We start from the raw sequence: 17464 nt of genomic DNA, 5'->3' as shown, positions 1-17464 counted from the left end.
TCTTCACTGAGGTCCACATCATAGAGGGACAGAGTGAAGAGGTTAATACTCAACATGAGGTGAGGCAGCTTGAAACAGCTTCCAAGATGAAGACCCTCCATGACGCTCCAATCAAGTGTCAGGACATCTTTAAAGTCTTACCTGGCCAACAGAAACACATCAGAGTGGTTCTGATGAACGGCGTCGCTGGCGTTGGAAAAACCTTCACAGTGCTGAAGTTCACTCTGGACTGGGCACAGCGCTCCAAAAACCAAGATATCAGTCTGCTGATTCTGTTCTCGTTCAGAGCGCTGAACTTGATCAAAGATAAGCAGTACAGTCTGATCATGCTGATCCGTGTTTTCTATCCAACATTACAGAAGCTCACAGCAGAGAAGCTCGCTGTCTGTAAAGTTCTGTTCATCTTTGACGGCCTGGATGAAAGCAGACTTTCACTGGATTTCAACAACAGTGAGGTCGTGTCTGATGTCACACAGAAGTCATCAGTCAGTGTGCTGTTGACAAACCTCATCAAGGGGAAGCTGCTTCCATCGGCTCTCATCTGGATAACTTCCCGACCTGCAGCAGCCAATCAGATCCCTCCTTCATGTGTTAGCAGGGTAACAGAAGTACGAGGCTTCACTGACCCCCAGAAGGAGGAGTACTTCAGGAGGAGATTCAGTGATGAAGAGCAGTCCAGCACAATCATCTCACACATCAAGACATCCAGGAGCCTCCACATCATGTGTCACATCCCAGTCTTCTGCTGGATCACTGCTACAGTTCTGGACCACATGTTGACTCCAGACCAGAGAGAAGAGCTGCCCAAGACCCTGACTCACATGTACTCACACTTCCTGCTGGTTCAGACAAAGAGGAAGAAGAACAAGTATGATGAGGGACATGAGACGAGTCCACAGGAGCTGACAGAGGCTGACAGGAACCTTCTTCTGAAGCTGGGGAGGCTGGCGTTTGAACAACTGGAGAAAGGAAACATCATGTTCTACCAAGAAGACCTGGAGCAATGTGGTCTTGATGTCACAGAGGCCTCTGTGTTATCAGGAGTTTGTACAGAGATCTTCAAAAGAGAGAGTGTGATCTTCCAGAAAACAGTCTACAGCTTTGTTCATCTGAGCATTCAGGAGTTTCTGGCTGCAGTCTACATGTACCACTGTTACACCAGCTGGAACATAGAGGTACTGGTGGATTTCCTGGGAGAAGACTACAGGTACTCATCTCTGGATGACTTCCTGAAGAGAGCCATGGAGAAATCACTCAGAAGTAAAAATGGCCACCTGGACCTGTTTGTTCGCTTCCTTCATGGCCTCTCTCTGGAGTCCAACCAGAGTCTCTTAGGAGGCCTGCTAGGTCAGACAGAGAACAGTCCAGAAACCATCCAGAGAGTCATTTACAACCTGAAGGAGATGAACATGTACAAAATCTCTCCTGACAGAAGCATCAACATCTTCCACTGTCTGATGGAGATGAACGAGCGCTCAGTACATCAGGAGATCCAAGAGTTCCTGAAGTCAGAGAACAGATCAGAGAAGAAACTCTCTGAGCTCCACTGCTCAGCTCTGGCCTACATGCTGCAGATGTCAGAGGAGGTTCTGGATGAGTTGGACCTGAAGAAGTACAGCACATCATATGAGGGACGACGGAGACTGATCCCAGCTGTGAGGAACTGCAGAAAGGCTCGGTAAGTCCAGATGTGATTAACATTATAAATCAGTGCAGATTAGTAGTTTAGTTCTTCAAATAGAAATAATTATTAGTTATTCTATTTATTTCCAGTAATTATTGGATTTTACAGTTTCTTCTTTTTCTCTTCCTTTGAGTGTTTGAGGCGACATTCAAACCTGATGAAACTAATGAAGGACTCTGAGGTTGTGGTTGAGGTTTTATTACAGCAGCATTTTATCACAACATATATCAGTATTTTATCAGTGAATGCAGTAAAGTTATTATTACATGAGCAGGTTCTATAAATCACATATAATCACAGAGACACTGTTTTCACCATTATGATTTAGAGCTGAAAATAAGATCTGTATCATTTTCCAAAGAAGATTTCTGAAGTCAGAGAGAATTGCTTTCATCATCATTTTTTTCTTAATGGTTTCTGAGGCAGACAGTTTTCTATCGTGTGTCATATCAATGATATAATGTCAGTGTGTGGATCATTAACCTTGTTGCAGTGTGCTCCCTGGTTATAGTTAGTGAACTATCAGCTTCTACCTGCTGAGATCTCACAGTCACCAGCAGGAGAAGAGGAGAGCAGCAGGGGAATCTAGTGTACATAGTTAGTATGGTAGCCTACTGATGGAAAAAGTAAAACTGGTAACTACAAAATAAACCACTGTAAATACTGTAAATATGTAGTTTCACAGACACGTTGTATTTCTTTCTGGGTTGTGTGTGAAATCATTAAGAATAATATCAAAGCAGTCTGTACACCACCGAGCTGAACTGGTTTAGACTTTATTCTTGGTTGACACTGCTGGAGGGTAACACTGATTTATAACTGTGCTCTATTTGTGTGGAACAGGTTTTTATTACCAATATGTTATAGTTTGTGATATATAATATAACTCTTTTTGATTTATATACTAGAACCATGTTGAAACAAATCCTGTTAATAGTTTTATAATTTACATTTTTGTTCCAACAGCTCAGGTGGATCAACAGAAAATACCTTTTTGTTAAGCATACATGTTATTTTGTTAAAGCTATCAGACATCATCATTTAGTTGTTTTCTTTATAATTTAATATTACTTTAACAGCTCAGGGACGTCCAAGCAGCAACCTGTTGTTTGAGCACGTTTTTGCATTGTCAATTTGAAATAATGTTCTGTTTTTGAAAGTCGACAACTAAACATCTAAATATTTAATGACATTCATATTTAATGATGTACAGGTGTAATATTGTCAGGTCATTAGTTTCATTAGTGTGTGTGAACAGTCAGTAAATGTAGCTGCTTATGGATGTGAAGCTGACAGCAGCAGGTAGCAAAGAGAGATGATCTTTATCAACTGGAACTGTTCACTGAGCTGAACTGAGTCTAAATATCCTGCAGTCACATTAAAATAGTGGAGAGTAATCAAGATGTCCTCATGAATAACATGAATTTTATAATGATGATAATGATTTTTAAAGATTATTTGAACCACCGATGTGAAGAGCAAATGTTAATCATAATAATGAGTGACAAACATTATAAATAAGAGTGAAACTCATGATAATAAATGAGAGTCATGGTCATCATGTTGAAGCAGTTCTTCTGGGCTTTGGGCTGGGTCACCTTATAAAGCTGGCCTGCTCAGTGTCTCCCTCTCTCTTCCACCAGCAACATCCCTTTTCTTTCTTTGCTTCATGTGTTTGTTATTGTCTAGCACACATTTTCCCACATCCATGCACTTCTCTACACTACTGATTCTACACATTACACATGTAGCTTTGATTTAATGATGTCATTAAGTTACTTTAATAAATGAACATTGAGCCAGTTCATGATAATATGTTGTAATATATGTGTCATTACAGACTTACTGGCTGTAGACTCTCAGACACTGACTGTGAAGTTGTGACCTCAGCCGTGAAGTCCAACCCTCATCTGGAAGAGCTGCACCTGAATCTCTACGTACTGTCTGATTCAGCAGAGAAGCTGCTGTCTGTTGTAGAGAAGAGTCCAACCTGTAAACTGAAGACTCTGATGTGAGTTCACTGACTGATGCTTTTATTTCTTTTTATTTAATTCACATCCTTCACTGTTTGGTTAATAATTTTCAGAATTAGCTTGAATCAGCTGAACAGATGGAAAGAAAAATTACAATAATTGTACAAGGTGCATCATCTCAGTGATGAAATGAAATAATGAGCATTTCAGTTTTTTCTTAAAATGTCCAACGCACACTAAGAATAATAATAAACATGTCAATCATGTGGCGGTATTTAGTAGGTAGAGCACCCGCCCCATGTGTTGAGGCTACAGTCCTCACTGCAGGCGACCCCGGTTCGAATCCCGCACCTGGTCCTATCCTGTGTGTCATTGCCCCCCTCTCTGCCTCCCATTCCCTGTCTCTCTCTCTCTACTAACAGTACAATAAAGGCAAAAAGCCCCAAAAATATACTTAAAAACATGTCAATCATAAGACGATATAATAAAAACAGAGTTCCATTATGAGCAGAGATGCTAACGGGCATGATGAGTTGAACAGCTACCAATTTGAATTTGTCCAGCCTGACCTGTTGCATGATGGGCCGTAGCCAGCAATGCTAGAGATCAGGACTAACTTGTACTTATTAAACTAGGCAGTAACATACAATGATGATTGAATTCAGAGATGATTGGGACTTCCAAGGAGTTCAGCAGTGACCAGAGATCAGAGAGCAGCTAAAGAATGGTGAGACAAAACATGAAGCACCAACCACCAGTTATATGCAGTGCTTACCATAGGTGTTAGCTTTACACACCTTAGAAGTGTCATTTATTGAAAAGCCATCAGGATGCCATAGTGTAGATGACCAACAGTCTAGATGTTGAAGAGGAGCTGATAATGACCGTGCATGTCTGCTGAGTACATTACATAATTTAACAAATAACCTGAGAGAATCTAAACGGTGTTGGAAGCAGTCAGAAGATCAACGTGCCCTTTCTTTTAATCTCATCTTATTGAAGGATTAATAAATGGGTGAATGAATTTATCTTCAGAAAGAAAAAGGGGCTTCTTAAATCATATTGTGCAGTTGGACGTTGTAGTCCTTCCACCCTCGAGAATAACTATCCACCTAACTGTAATCAAAGGTTACACCCAGCCGATAGACCACATCACCTATCATCTTCATCATATTGTCTAGACATAATGACAGTGATGCAAAATAAAATGTCCTTTTGTTTGTGCGATGCTACTGATGCATCTATATATAAAATAAAACAAGCATGCACTAACATAGCTGCTGCTGAATGATGATTAGTATGAATAGTGATGCGATACTAAAGCTAAATGTCACGCTGATGAAGATGCAGTCCTTACTGATGAAGTACTGAATACATTCACATTTGATTTGTTTGCTGACTGAGAAAATAAATGTGCTGTCCTCTCTGAGGTGAAGAGACGGCATTAGAGACGAGTGTCAGGATGTGGCAGACATGGTCTGAATTTTCACACTCAGACGAACCATGAAAATAACTGTTTGCTACATGCAGCACTAGCTAGGAAGCTTACTGCTGAATCACTGGAACCCAAATGCAAAGTTAAATGTCAGCAAAGAAACAACCTTCAAGGTTTAGCAAATGAGTGGATAGACGTCAAGTCAGGAGCTCCCGTGGATGAAGTGATAAAACTTTGAAAAGCCATAATTCAAACGCACAACCTGAGAGGGGATGAGTACCAGAAGGGAACCTACTTAAAAAGAAACGGAGAAGAAGCAAAGAGAGCGGGAAAAATGGGAGATAGAAAGGGAGACGACGGGTCAGATGCCGCTGGAGACGACATGCTAACTAGCATTAAGACTGGTTTTGACAACGTGTCTAAGTAGATTGAGACCAATAGAGAGGAAACCCTTAAAGAAATGAAGGACATTCGAGAGGGGATTCAGAATCTGGGAAATACCCTGATACAAGAACTAGCCACTTTTAAGGAGGAGATGGGCAACAAGCTCGAGGCCATTGACCGAGGCATGGAAGCTCAGAGCAGAGATATTACAGACATGCAAGAGCGCCTGCTGGAAACGGAGGAGTGGAATGCAGATCTTAAGGGGATTCTCGCCTCTTCCCTCAAGCAGCAAAGGAGGCTACAGGAGAAAGTCACTGACTTAGAAGGGAGATCGAGGAGGAATAACATTCGAGTCTGGGGGGTACCAGAAGGCACAGAGAAGAACTCAGTACCCGATTTTATGGAGCGCTTGATTCGCGAGGAGCTTAAGCTCAGGGAGGATGCCAGCTTGCAAACACAGCGCGCTCACAGAGCGCTGGCACCGCGACCTGCTCCAGACAAGAATCCCCGAGAGATTATTGTTAACTTCCTGCAGTTCCAAACCAAGGAGGACATCCTCAAAAAGGCCTGGCTGACAAAAATCGAGATTGAGGGGAAGAGAGTGACGTTCGACCACGACTACCCAGCGGAGGTGGCTGCAAAACGCCAGAGTTACGCTGGACTGAAGAGAGTACTGAAAGGAGAAGGAATTAGGTTTCAGTCACCTCTAACATCATTGAGAGTCCATTGGCAAGGTGGCTTCCAGACATACGGCAATCCACAAGAAGCTGCGCAGGCGATGGAGAAGAAGGGGTTGAAGGTGGATGGACTGATAGAGGAACAACCGATGCTGGAACAGCAGCTTCAAGCCGCTTTTAAGTGGCGCAAAGTCGGGGACCGGGAGACTGAAGTCGGCGGGAGAGCAAAGAAGGAGCTGATGCGGTTCACTTGGAGGAAGCGAGGCGAGGAGAATTAATCTTAGTTGCTTGAACCATGGCACAGACCTGAACTTCTGCCTTTTTTAAAAAAAATAACTTTTACTACCCTTTTCAAAGGCTCTTTGGTTCCTGCCGGACTAGTGAAATTCATGTAAGTAGCCCATATTTTAATCTGGGCGAAGGATGAGGTGAATGACTGCCATTACACTCACTCGTATAGGGTTGCTTTTGGGGTTTTTTTTCCCCCTTTCGGTTAGGTTAACCTATTTATTTTACTGAATGAGGTATTCTGTCTTGTTTCATTCTCCACTATGTGGGTAAACCTATCCCTATAACTAACGTTTTGTTGGCTTTGAAAGAATCATTAGATTAAGACCGGGAGTGATGAATATGTTGGACGTTTTTAGCGTGAAGGGAGAACTTCAGTTTGGAGGGTTCTCCATCGCTAGGATTTCCCCTCTCTCCACCAACAGGAGAAATGGGGGGACGTAAAGAACCCCAGTTTACCATGGGAGACCGCTTTTTTGTTTACTGTTATTTGGTTAGAACAGCGGTTGCTGATGTTCTTGTTGTGTCCATGTTCAGCTTATGGGTAATGAAAGTGTATTGGGGAACTGATGTATATAAAGCAGCATAACGGAGTTAGAGTGGTATCACTGAATGTGAATGGGATGTGTAGCCCAATTAAGAGGGCAAAGTTGATGGCCAAATTCACAAACGAAAAAATGCAGGTGGTGTTTCTGCAGGAGACACACCTGTCTACAGAGGAACATGATAAACTGAAGAGATTTGGGTACAACAATACATTTTATAACACCTACCACAAACAAAGTAATAGGAGAGGAGTAGCCATATTAATAACAAATTCAACCAAATTTGAACCCGAAAAAGAAAGAAAGAGTGACAGGGAGGGAAGATATATAATGGTAAAGGGTAAATTAGAGGGACAGAGAGTGACACTGATCAATGTTTATGCACCTCCAGATAGCAAGAAAGCCTTCTTTGAATCATTATTTGACATTATTAATCTAGAACTAGAGGGGATTCTAATATGGGGAGGGGATTTCAATATGGTGATAAACTACAATCTAGATACAACTAGTACAAAAAAGAATAAGACATGGCTTAGTAGATATATGAATATGCAACTGGTTGATTTGGGACTAGTAGATGTTTGGAGAGACTTACATCCCTTGGAGAGAGACTACACACACTATTCAGACCCACACCAAATGCACTCAAGACTGGACTATTTCTTCATGACAAAGGGAGACAAGCATAGGGTAGAAGACTGTAGGATAGGGGTGGCAGATTTATCGGATCATAATGCAGTCTATATGACAATAAACTTACACAAAAGGAAGAGGATTACAATGTGGAGGATGAATGTGGGGATACTGAATGACAAGGAACTGGTTGAAAGGATAAAAATGGATATAAATAGATATAGATATAGAGGAAAACGGTAATGGGGAGGTAGATCCAATCATTCTTTGGGATACGCTTAAGGCAGTCATCAGAGGAAACTTGATGGCACATACAACGCTGCGCAAGAAATCTAGACTAGCGGACTACCATACACAAATTGGACACTTAAAGGACTTGGAAAGGAAACATAATGCCACAAACGACGCAGAGGTACTTAGACAAGTGAAAGAGGCAAAGAATAAAATTAACAATATATTACAGAAGTGGGAAAAAAAGGCTAGATTTGTCAAACAAACCTATTATGAGGGAGGGCCCAAAGCAAGTAGACTATTGGCTAGACGTATGAGAAAACAACAAGCATTGAACGCTATACACAAAATTAGAGACCCACAAACTAATGACTTGCTTACTGAACCAGACGAAATAGAGAGAGTATTCAGGGAATACTATCAAAACTTATACACACAACCAGCAATGGCAGACGAACATGACATAAGAAACTTCCTGGACAGGTTGGATCTCCCATCAATAGGGGAAGAGCGAAATGCATTATTGACGGCAGACATTACAGAGGAGGAGATGGAAAGGCCATTTCTAGAATGAAGAATAATAAATCCCCTGGTAGTGACGGATTCCCCTCAGAATTTTATAAAACCTTTAGAAAAGAGTTGACCCCAGTATTGTTGGCCTCATTTAGACATATAATTAACAAAGGGAAAATCCCTCCTTCATGGAAGGAGGCCGTTATCACAACCATACAGAAAGAGGGCAGAGATAAAGAGCAGTGTAGCAGCTATAGGCCAATATCAGTACTAAATGTGGACTACAAAATATACACCTCAATAATTTCCAAAAGATTCGAGACATTCATGACTGACATTATTGACGAAGACCAGACTGGCTTTATTACAGTAAGACAGACACAGGACAATGTTAGGAGGATGTTACACATTATAGAAGAGACTCAATGAAGGAAGAATAGTGCAATTTTAGTTAGTTAGTTTAGGCTTTTGACAGTGTTAATTGGACCTATTTATACAAGGTGTTAGAAAAATCTGGTTTCAAGGAAAAATCTGTCCAGTGTATTAAAGCCTTATATCAAGAGCCGACTGCTAGGATCAAGGTGAATGGCAGCCTCACAGACTCCTTTTGTCTGGGAAGGTCTACTAGACAGGGGTGTAGTCTCTCTCCAACGCTCTTCGCATTATTCATAGAGCCATTGGTACAGGCGATTAGGCAGAATTACGACATCAAAGGGGTGGAGGTAAATGGTCGAGAACATAAGATAGGCCTGTTAGCTGATGACGTGGTAGCTTACTTGGAGCAGCCCAGTGAGTCCTTCCCTGCTTTGATGAACCTACTGGAGGAGTATGGATATTACTCAGGCTACAAACTCAATGTTACCAAAACACAGATCTTGGCCATAAACTATGCCCCTACACCGGAGTTAGAAGAGAAATACAAAATTATGTGGAACTTGGAAACCATTAGATAGCTGAGAGTGAACATCACAAAGGGAATTGAGAAGTTATACACTGCTAATTACATTCATATTAATCAGGAACTCAGATGGGACATAGGCAGATGGTCAATGCTACAATTGGACCTTAGTTCTAGGATAGAAACTATTAAGATGAATATATTACCGAGGTTACTGTACCTGTTTCAAACACTGCCAGTAATGATCCCACAGAAACAGTTTGTGGAATGGGATAGATTGATATCCAGGTTTATTTGGGGGGGGGTAGGAGGCCAAGAATATGATATAGCACCATGCAGCTCCCCAAAGACAAAGGGGGCATGGCAGTACCGAAACTGCAAAACTACTTCTATGCAGCACAGCTCAGGGCCGTAACTTGTTGGTGTAATAGAGAGTATGTAGCTAGATGGAAGGATATGGAAATGAAGGTAGAGGCTAGTCCGGTACAAATATTACTAACTGATAGGGAATTGTTTAAAAGGGAAGAGGAATTGTTGGACCCAATAACTAAATTCACATTATGGATCTGGTATTTGATAGTAAAAAAGTATGGACTACAAAATGAAGCAAAAATTCTGAGATGGATAACACATGACAAGAGATTTAAACCGGGAATGAATGATTTGGGCTTTGAGAGATGGGCACATAGGGGTATTATAGCAATGTGTATATTGGTTGAGAGGGGGAAAATGCAGAGCTTTCAGGTTTTGAAGGAGAAATTTAATTTGGAGGCAAACTAACTTTTCCGATACTTTCAGCTGAGGGACTATTATCTAAAGGAAATAAGGTCAGAAGAATCCAAAGAACAGAACATGATTATTAAAATAATGATAAATGCATATGAAGGGAGGAAATGTCGAGTAATCTCAGCTCTGTACCAAGCGCTAGGTGCCAGCGAGGGTGCTTCAACTGTTTATATTAAAGAAAAATAGGAAAAGGAGCTCCGAATAGAAATAACAGAAGCTGACTGGTATTATATGTGCAAAGTTCAACACGCAGCCACTAGCTCTAGGATATGGCGAGAATTTGGATGGAAGAACGTTATAAGGTTCTTCATTATGCCAAAGATGAAGGGGAGACACACACCAGGTCAGAAATCATGTTGGAGGTTGTGTGGTCAAGTGGAAGCAGACCACACACATGTATTTTGGAAATGTCAAAAGATGGAGGGATATTGGGATGAAGTCTAGAATGTGCTGTAGGGGTGTAAATCACACCCATCATGGCGATTCGATTCAATATCGATTTCCTGACCCAACGATTCGATTTTTTTTCGATTCTCAAGAATACACCACGATACGATTCGATTCGATTCGATTTCGATTTTTTTTTTTTATCTTACAGGCTAGACAATGTTTCAAATTTGAAATAAATCAATGAAAGCTGTAATACCGTTATACATTTTATTTGAGAAACAGCAAAGTTGTACTTCACCTAGGCCTATGCTATGACAACCTCATTCACTGAAAAATAATAATGTCTGTTTTAGTTTCTGAAAGGCCTTGCATCAAAAAGTACTGTACAAAGTACAACGTGTTAAGTAACAAAAACAGGCCTATACAACATTCAGTATAAAATAATACTCAACAGAATCAGTGCAATGAGTGCAAAAGTGCACTAGCAGCAAATGGTAACAAAAAATAGGCCTGTACGCCATTCAATATAAATTGACAATACTCCATAAAATAAGTGCAATGAGTGCAAAATGTGCAGTAGTAGCAAATGGTAACAAAAAATAAGCCTGTACTCCATTCAATATAAAATGACAATATTCAAAGTGCACTAGCAACAAAAAGAAACAAAAACATAGGCCATACTCCACAGGGCCAGCAAAATCAGTCAAAATGTACACTAGCAACAAAAAAGTAGGCATTTACTTAATTCACAATAATGCCTCTGTTCTATACAGAAGGGGTGTGGAAAAGAGAACAGTAAAACTGAACCATTAAACTACAGCATTGTTACAGTTCAATACTTTCAATTGTGCTTATGGACAGATTTTTCTTTAGAAAAATCAGCTGGTCCACATGCTCAGAGGATAAAAGACTACGTTCTGAACGCACAATGTCCCCTGCTGTACTAAAGACACGTTCTGATGGTACACTTGTACCAGGTATGCACAAGTAGGTCTTGGCCAGGTCGGCCAAGAGAGGAAACTCAGCCTGGTGAGCTTTCCACCATTCTAGCACCTTACCACCCAGGCTCAGAGATGCAATGTCTCTGTACTTCCTAATTTCATCATTGACAAGCTCCTTGGATGTTTTCTTCCTGACACTTAGGTCCTCAGTGCTGAAGGAGTCACCAAACAAGTCATCCAATACTTTTGTTTTCTTGGAAGCTGGGGGTGCTTCTAAATTCAACAAAAATAAGACAACAGAAGGAGTATAGTTATAGTCAAAGTATAATATGGCAGTAGGCTCTAGTCATAGTAGTTTTAGTATATAATATAGGCCTACATACATAAGTGTGTGTGTATGTGTTTGTTTGTGTAGTGTAAAATATATAAAATGTACATGTATAATGTAATATCTGTATAATATTTATGTGTATATGTAATATGAGTAGGTTAAAGTAGGATCTTTATGATGTATCTGAATAAGCTTAAAGACCGTGTAAAGTGAAATCAGACATTTTCTTCTAAACACATTAAATAGGTCATAAATGTATTTCTAAAAAAGGTGTAAAAAGCATTTCAACCATTTAGATTTGAATTGTGGAGCTAGGCTTCACAAACTGTGTTTCCAGATTTCTGTGTCAGGATTTAGTAGGCGGGTCTGAAATCTCCGCCGCGTTACGTAACGCGGCGGTAATTATCATAAATCCGCCCCTGCTGCTGCTGCAGTATAAATACATTCAGCGCATTAGCCTCAGTCGTTTTCCAGCTCGCTCTCAGCTAGCTAACTAGTCATGACTCCTCCTCGTGTGTGCATCTTCACTGGAAGTCGGGATTTTTGAGCAGTCCGTTGTGTCTGTTTAGAGGTGCCGTACCGACCGCCTCCCTCCCCGGCTTACGTCCTCTCGTCCCGCCGGTGCTACTGGCATTACGTGCCCGCCACCGACCGTCTCCCTCCCCGGCTTCGTGCCCGCCACCGACCGTCTCCCTCCCCGGCTTACGTCCTCTCGTCCCGCCGGCAGCAGGTGCTACTGGCATTACGTGCCCGCCACCGACCGTCTCCCTCCCCGGTTGACGTCCTCCCATCCCGCCGACAGCAGGTGCCTATATCACCGCCACCGACCGTCTCCCTCACCGGCTTACATCCTCCCATCCCGCCGACAGCAGGTGCCATCATCACCGCCACCGGCATTATGTGCCCGTCAGAGAGTGTAAGTAACGTTATGTGCTTATAAGTTATAATACTGTACATTTAGGCAATTAAATGCATTTTGCTGAATGTGCAAATCCTGAAAGTGATTTTACATCATGCACCCTGTCATGCCCGTGTAATGTTAGCATGCATGTAATCGTGACATAATTTGGCCTTATTCCCTGAGCGTCATCCATCTGACAACACAATGGTAATCGACAGGTAATATTTTATGTGCACCAATATAGCTATGACAAGGAATTATATGTAGACTGAGGTTTTACGTTTGTGTGTAATGTAAAACATGGACCGAGGGACACCTAAAATGAGCGTCAAAGTGGCTTCCGAGGTACCCACAAGGTATGTTGTATGTATGTATGCAGTGGTCATGATGACAGCCTAACGTCTCTTTTCCTTATTCCTGTTTTCTTTTCCCATGTACAGGTCTCAGTGTCTTCCTCCAGCATATCTGGCAGCCACTGTTCCTGTGACTTACCTTGTGCCTAGACTTGGGCAGTATATATTTTTTTTTCAAGCCTTTCATAGCTTCCAGACATTTACCTTGGTGTATGGTATTTATTACACATTTCTGGCGACTAATTTCCGTGGTGACTAAAACATTTGAAATTAAACCACTATAACAGTATGAAGCACTCAGAAAGCACCTTGGTATACTGCAACACCTTTATACCGCCCAAGCCTACTCCTGCCTCAGCCAATCTCAGGACCAGAGCTCCACCAGCCTCCATTGTAAAAGAAGTAAGTTGTGACACACACAAATATATCATTACTCAATAATACATTTATTTTATATTGGACACATTTTATAAACAAATAACATTATAAGCAATCAATAAACTATAAATAATAAATCAATCTAAAGGGGAGGTTTAAAACCTGTGTATTCCCCATCTTCATCAGGGTACTCCTGATGAATGCGGAGGACAACACAGGAGGGGATGACAACCCGGTTGTCCTTTCCCAGGTATCCCCAGCACCAGGACACAAAACTCCTGTAGGCCAGGTAGCGAGCACGCCTGTAATAAAAAATGTAGAAAAATACTTTGATTTATATTTTTATGTATGTTTACTTTTGGTATGTTGTCCTCTGTGTAATCAAATTTGACACTGGAGCTGTCTTTCACAAAACATTGACATGTGTTGTCTTTTAGAAGAACCTATCTGAAACCAAACTGAACTTATTTGTTTCCCTCCACATTTTTGTCATGTCTTACAGATTGGGACCTCAGAAGATGAGTTTGATTCATCAACCTGCAGTCTACCTCATCATATTGGATGGACAAGAAAATGGACAGCAGTTTCCAAGGAATTTCCACGACCACATAGCTACATTTTCAGAAATAATAATAATAATCTAGTGATTGCTTGTATAAATGTCCAATCATGTGCATTCAGTTTATACATCTATATATCAAGGTGATGTACATGTTGTTTGATTTACTATGTAGTGAAAAACAGCTAAAGAATGAACCAGTACTTATCTGTCCAACATGAGAGTTTATATATAGCTCAGGAAGATGAAGGATTAAAATGGATACAGTCAAGCATCACTCATGTGCTTTGAGTGTAAATGAAATACACTGTATACATTAGTCAACTATAATATGATTGTATAAATGATGTAAGTTTATTCCCGGGTACTAAACCGTACCTGTCTTTGAAAGGCATGTCATTTGATCAACACAAGTGTAACTTATAAATATCCGAAATCAGTAAAACAATTATTATATTGTCTACGTTACCCAGATCTTTCCTTTTCCGCCAGTGGTCTATGGTCTGCCTGATAAATGTTTAGGGCATTCTGCAGGGAGTCGGGGTTCAGGCAGACTGGCTCCAAGCCTGGATGAAGAGTCATGCAGCGTGGCTCTTCAGGCAGCTCTCCACATCTACTCTGAACCTATAGGAATATGTGTAATAGGTGTTTTAGTGCTAGACATCTAGTATGCTGCTGCTTATGTATTAATTATTTGAATTATTATTGTGAAAAACAGTTTTTATTTACATACAGCATTCAGCTCCTTGCAGCAGACATGTTCAACCTCTGTGGGCAGTGTTCTGCATTCTCCACATGTGCACCTGCACAAGTATATTTTTAATCACAGTGTGACAAATGTTAACCATTTCAGTTGTCAGTTCAGTATGAAGCCCGGTTCAGCAAAATGACCTAATCAGTTGAAGCATATTGTCTTATTCAGCCTGTGTGATGTAATGATGACATTCAGCAATCCACAAATTAATCAGAAGACAGGTAAGTAACTGACTAAGTGAAACAGGTTAGTGTTATATTTAACTTTTTTGTAGTCTAATTAGTTACCTAATGCGTTTCCCCACATTTGTTGAATAGTGTGATCTGAAAAAACGAGTAAACTGCCTCCTTTCAAAGCTGGACAAACTGAATTTACTTGGGTTTACCACCCACTACACTCTAAAACACAAATACTAGTACTACCTTTATTAGGTAAAAACAAAAGGAGTAATTAAATTAATGAAACAGTAATAAAAATCAAGTGTTTAATCTGTAAACAGACAAAACAATCACAATTCTTCATTACATGAAACCCTAACGTTTTTAGCTAGTCAGTGGGAGCGTACCTCGGCAGCTAACTCGGTTGCTAGCTCGGCGTCAGTATCCCATAGCAGAGAGTCAGTAATACATATTGCTAACTTGCATAAATAGGAGACATACATTACCATTCTGTTGCAGACTGTGAGGCACGAGATTGTGCATGTTCATTGTCTGACTCCGAGTCAGTGTCTGGCTCTGATGGCTCAAACATGTAGGGCTGGGTCACTGCAATGCTGTTAGCGCGAGCGTCCATTGCTACTGTTGCTATGTTACACGGAGGCGGCCCCCTTCCGCGCGTGGGTGTGTTTCCAGCGCCTTCAGCAGACACGCCCCCAGCGTTTGGCAGCACAGAGAAGTGCTTGATTTTTCATGATTTTAAAAGATAATTTTACATACTTAGACAATTTTTCTAGCATTCAAATTTGGAAGGATGGTTAATAACACATCTGTCTGTGATGTGACTAACTCAGAACACAAATATATTTTCACTTTACACGGTCTTTAAGTGTAGAATGTATGAACAGTAGGCTACCTTCAGTCTCAGTTTCCCATTCATCATCACACGTCTGGGCACGAGGAGGTGTTTTCTGGGCCTGGGCCTCTGCTTCATTCTGTAACTGTCACAGACACATACACTCATGAACACCAACTTACTACTAAGTTACATCACCCAACCGGTCAAAGTATTAGGCCTACCATAACAGCACTAACGACTACAACTAATAACACCAACTAATGATAGATAAATAAATAAATAAACAAACGCTATGCTTTATATTTTTTTAAAGTATATGATGAGAAACAACCTACCCTCTGTTCCTTCAGTTGTACTGCTTCCTCCGCAATGCATTCAAAGGTTTGGTTTCTTTTTTCATCAGTCAGGAACGGGAGCTTTTTAAACCTCGGGTCCAACGCAGCTGCACGGTGTAAGAATGGTTCTTCGTCTTCGTACCGTTCTTGGAGATCCTCGGCCATGGCTCGTTTCATGTCTCTGATCAAGGGAGTGTCGTCCGGTGCACATTCGAAATGCGTCAGCAATTTCGTTCTGAGGGGTGCGATGATTGATACTGTGGGTTGCTTTTCTTCGCACATGAGCGTGGTGGCAGCTTTCAGTGGGGCCAACAAGCTAACCATTTGCTCTGCTGCGGTTAGGTCACTTTCCGTGAGAGTGTGAATGTCGCTTGCGCCTTTCCTCAGCTTCTTGTCCAGGAGTGTTGCCGTCACTGCATGCTGTTGTTCCAGGAATCGCTCTAACATCTCGAATGAACTGTTCCACCTTGTCTTCACGTCCGATTTAAGCTTGTGGCACGGGAGGTCAAGCAGTTTTTGTTTTTCCTTGTACACTGCTGTGGCAACTGCGCTGCGATGGAAAAAACTCACAATTCTCCTAACTCGACCCAACAGCCTGTCCGTGGCTGCAATTTTGAGGCCATCTTGAGTGGACAGATTGAGTGTGTGCGCGAAGCACATGATGTGGGGTGACATCCCGGCCTCTTCCCCAGCCCTCTTCATATTGGATGCATTATCTGTGATGAGGGCTGGCGCTTTGTCACTCAGACCCCACTCTTCACACGCAGCTCGCAGGACGTGTCCGAGGTTAACTCCTGAATGTGTCTCCGCCAGCACACGTGTCTGTAACACGTAATTGTGCATCTCCCATTCGTGGTCAATGAAGTGGCATGTTACTGTGATGAATGACTCTGTAGTGCAGGAGGTCCATCCGTCACATGTTACAGCTACGCGCTGTGCCTTCTGCAACTCTTGAATGACACCATCACGAACTTTGGCATACAACTTTGGAATCACTGATTCGCTGAAGTGCTGTCGCGAGGGAATGCAATACCTCGGCTCCAGAGTGTCGAGCAGGTAACGGAAGCCTTCGTTCTCCACCACGCAATAGGGGCGTATGTCTCTACATATGAAGAACGCGATTGCCTTGGATATATTCTTCGCCCTCTTAGAGCTGTTCGAAAACTTCTGAGGAAAAAGTGTCGTCAATGTTGTAGAGGGTTGTGCTTTTTCTTCGCCGAGGATATCTCTATGGCGTCTTTTCAGGTGAGCAGACAGATTGGATGTGTTGCCACAGTAGCGCGCTTCCCAACGACATTTTCTGCATATAGCCATATCCTTAATCAGTTTTCTTCCATCTTTACGGAACCCGAAATACTTCCACACAAACGACTTGGAACCGTGAGGGGTGTGTATGTCATCTTTTTCCTTCGCCACGTCTGTTTTGCCTACCTCTTCTTTTTCCTCTGCTATGTCAGCCAT

At 41.6% G+C, this 17464-nt stretch overlaps 2 protein-coding genes across 2 annotated transcripts; one reads left to right on the top strand and one right to left on the bottom strand.

Annotated features, from left to right (window-relative positions):
• Positions 1 to 395: 395 nt before the first annotated feature.
• LOC128366555 (NLR family CARD domain-containing protein 3-like) lies at positions 396 to 1682 on the top strand (the record flags this gene model as incomplete). The annotated part of the gene is made up of 1 exon (XM_053327292.1): positions 396 to 1682. A coding segment is annotated over one exon (1287 nt), but the record flags the coding sequence as incomplete, so codon positions are not given.
• A 7626-nt stretch (positions 1683 to 9308) lies between these two features.
• LOC128366929 (E3 SUMO-protein ligase ZBED1-like) lies at positions 9309 to 17464 on the bottom strand. The gene is made up of 4 exons (XM_053327690.1): positions 16004 to 17464; positions 15726 to 15810; positions 11412 to 11651; positions 9309 to 9316 (listed from the first exon to the last, which is right to left on the bottom strand). The coding sequence occupies exons 1-4, from the start codon at positions 17462 to 17464 to the stop codon at positions 9309 to 9311; spliced, it is 1794 nt and encodes a 597-aa protein (XP_053183665.1).

This window comes from Scomber japonicus, chromosome 10, assembly GCF_027409825.1.
Source record: "Scomber japonicus isolate fScoJap1 chromosome 10, fScoJap1.pri, whole genome shotgun sequence".
In the NCBI taxonomy this organism is placed as follows: Eukaryota; Metazoa; Chordata; class Actinopteri; order Scombriformes; family Scombridae; genus Scomber; species Scomber japonicus.
Note: the sequence above shows the minus strand (reverse complement) of the source record. Positions and strands in the feature narration are given on the sequence as shown.

Excerpts from the sequence above, each read along its gene's own strand:
- LOC128366929 (XM_053327690.1), bottom strand. The coding sequence starts at position 17,464 with ATGGCTGACATAGCAGAGGAAAAAGAAGAGGTAGGCAAAACAGACGTG. Across the intron at positions 15,811-16,003 it reads TACAACTGAAGGAACAGAGG|TTACAGAATGAAGCAGAGGC; the intron begins GTAGGTTGTTTC and ends TGTCTGTGACAG. Across the intron at positions 11,652-15,725 it reads ATGGGAAACTGAGACTGAAG|AAGCACCCCCAGCTTCCAAG; the intron begins GTAGCCTACTGT and ends TGTTGAATTTAG.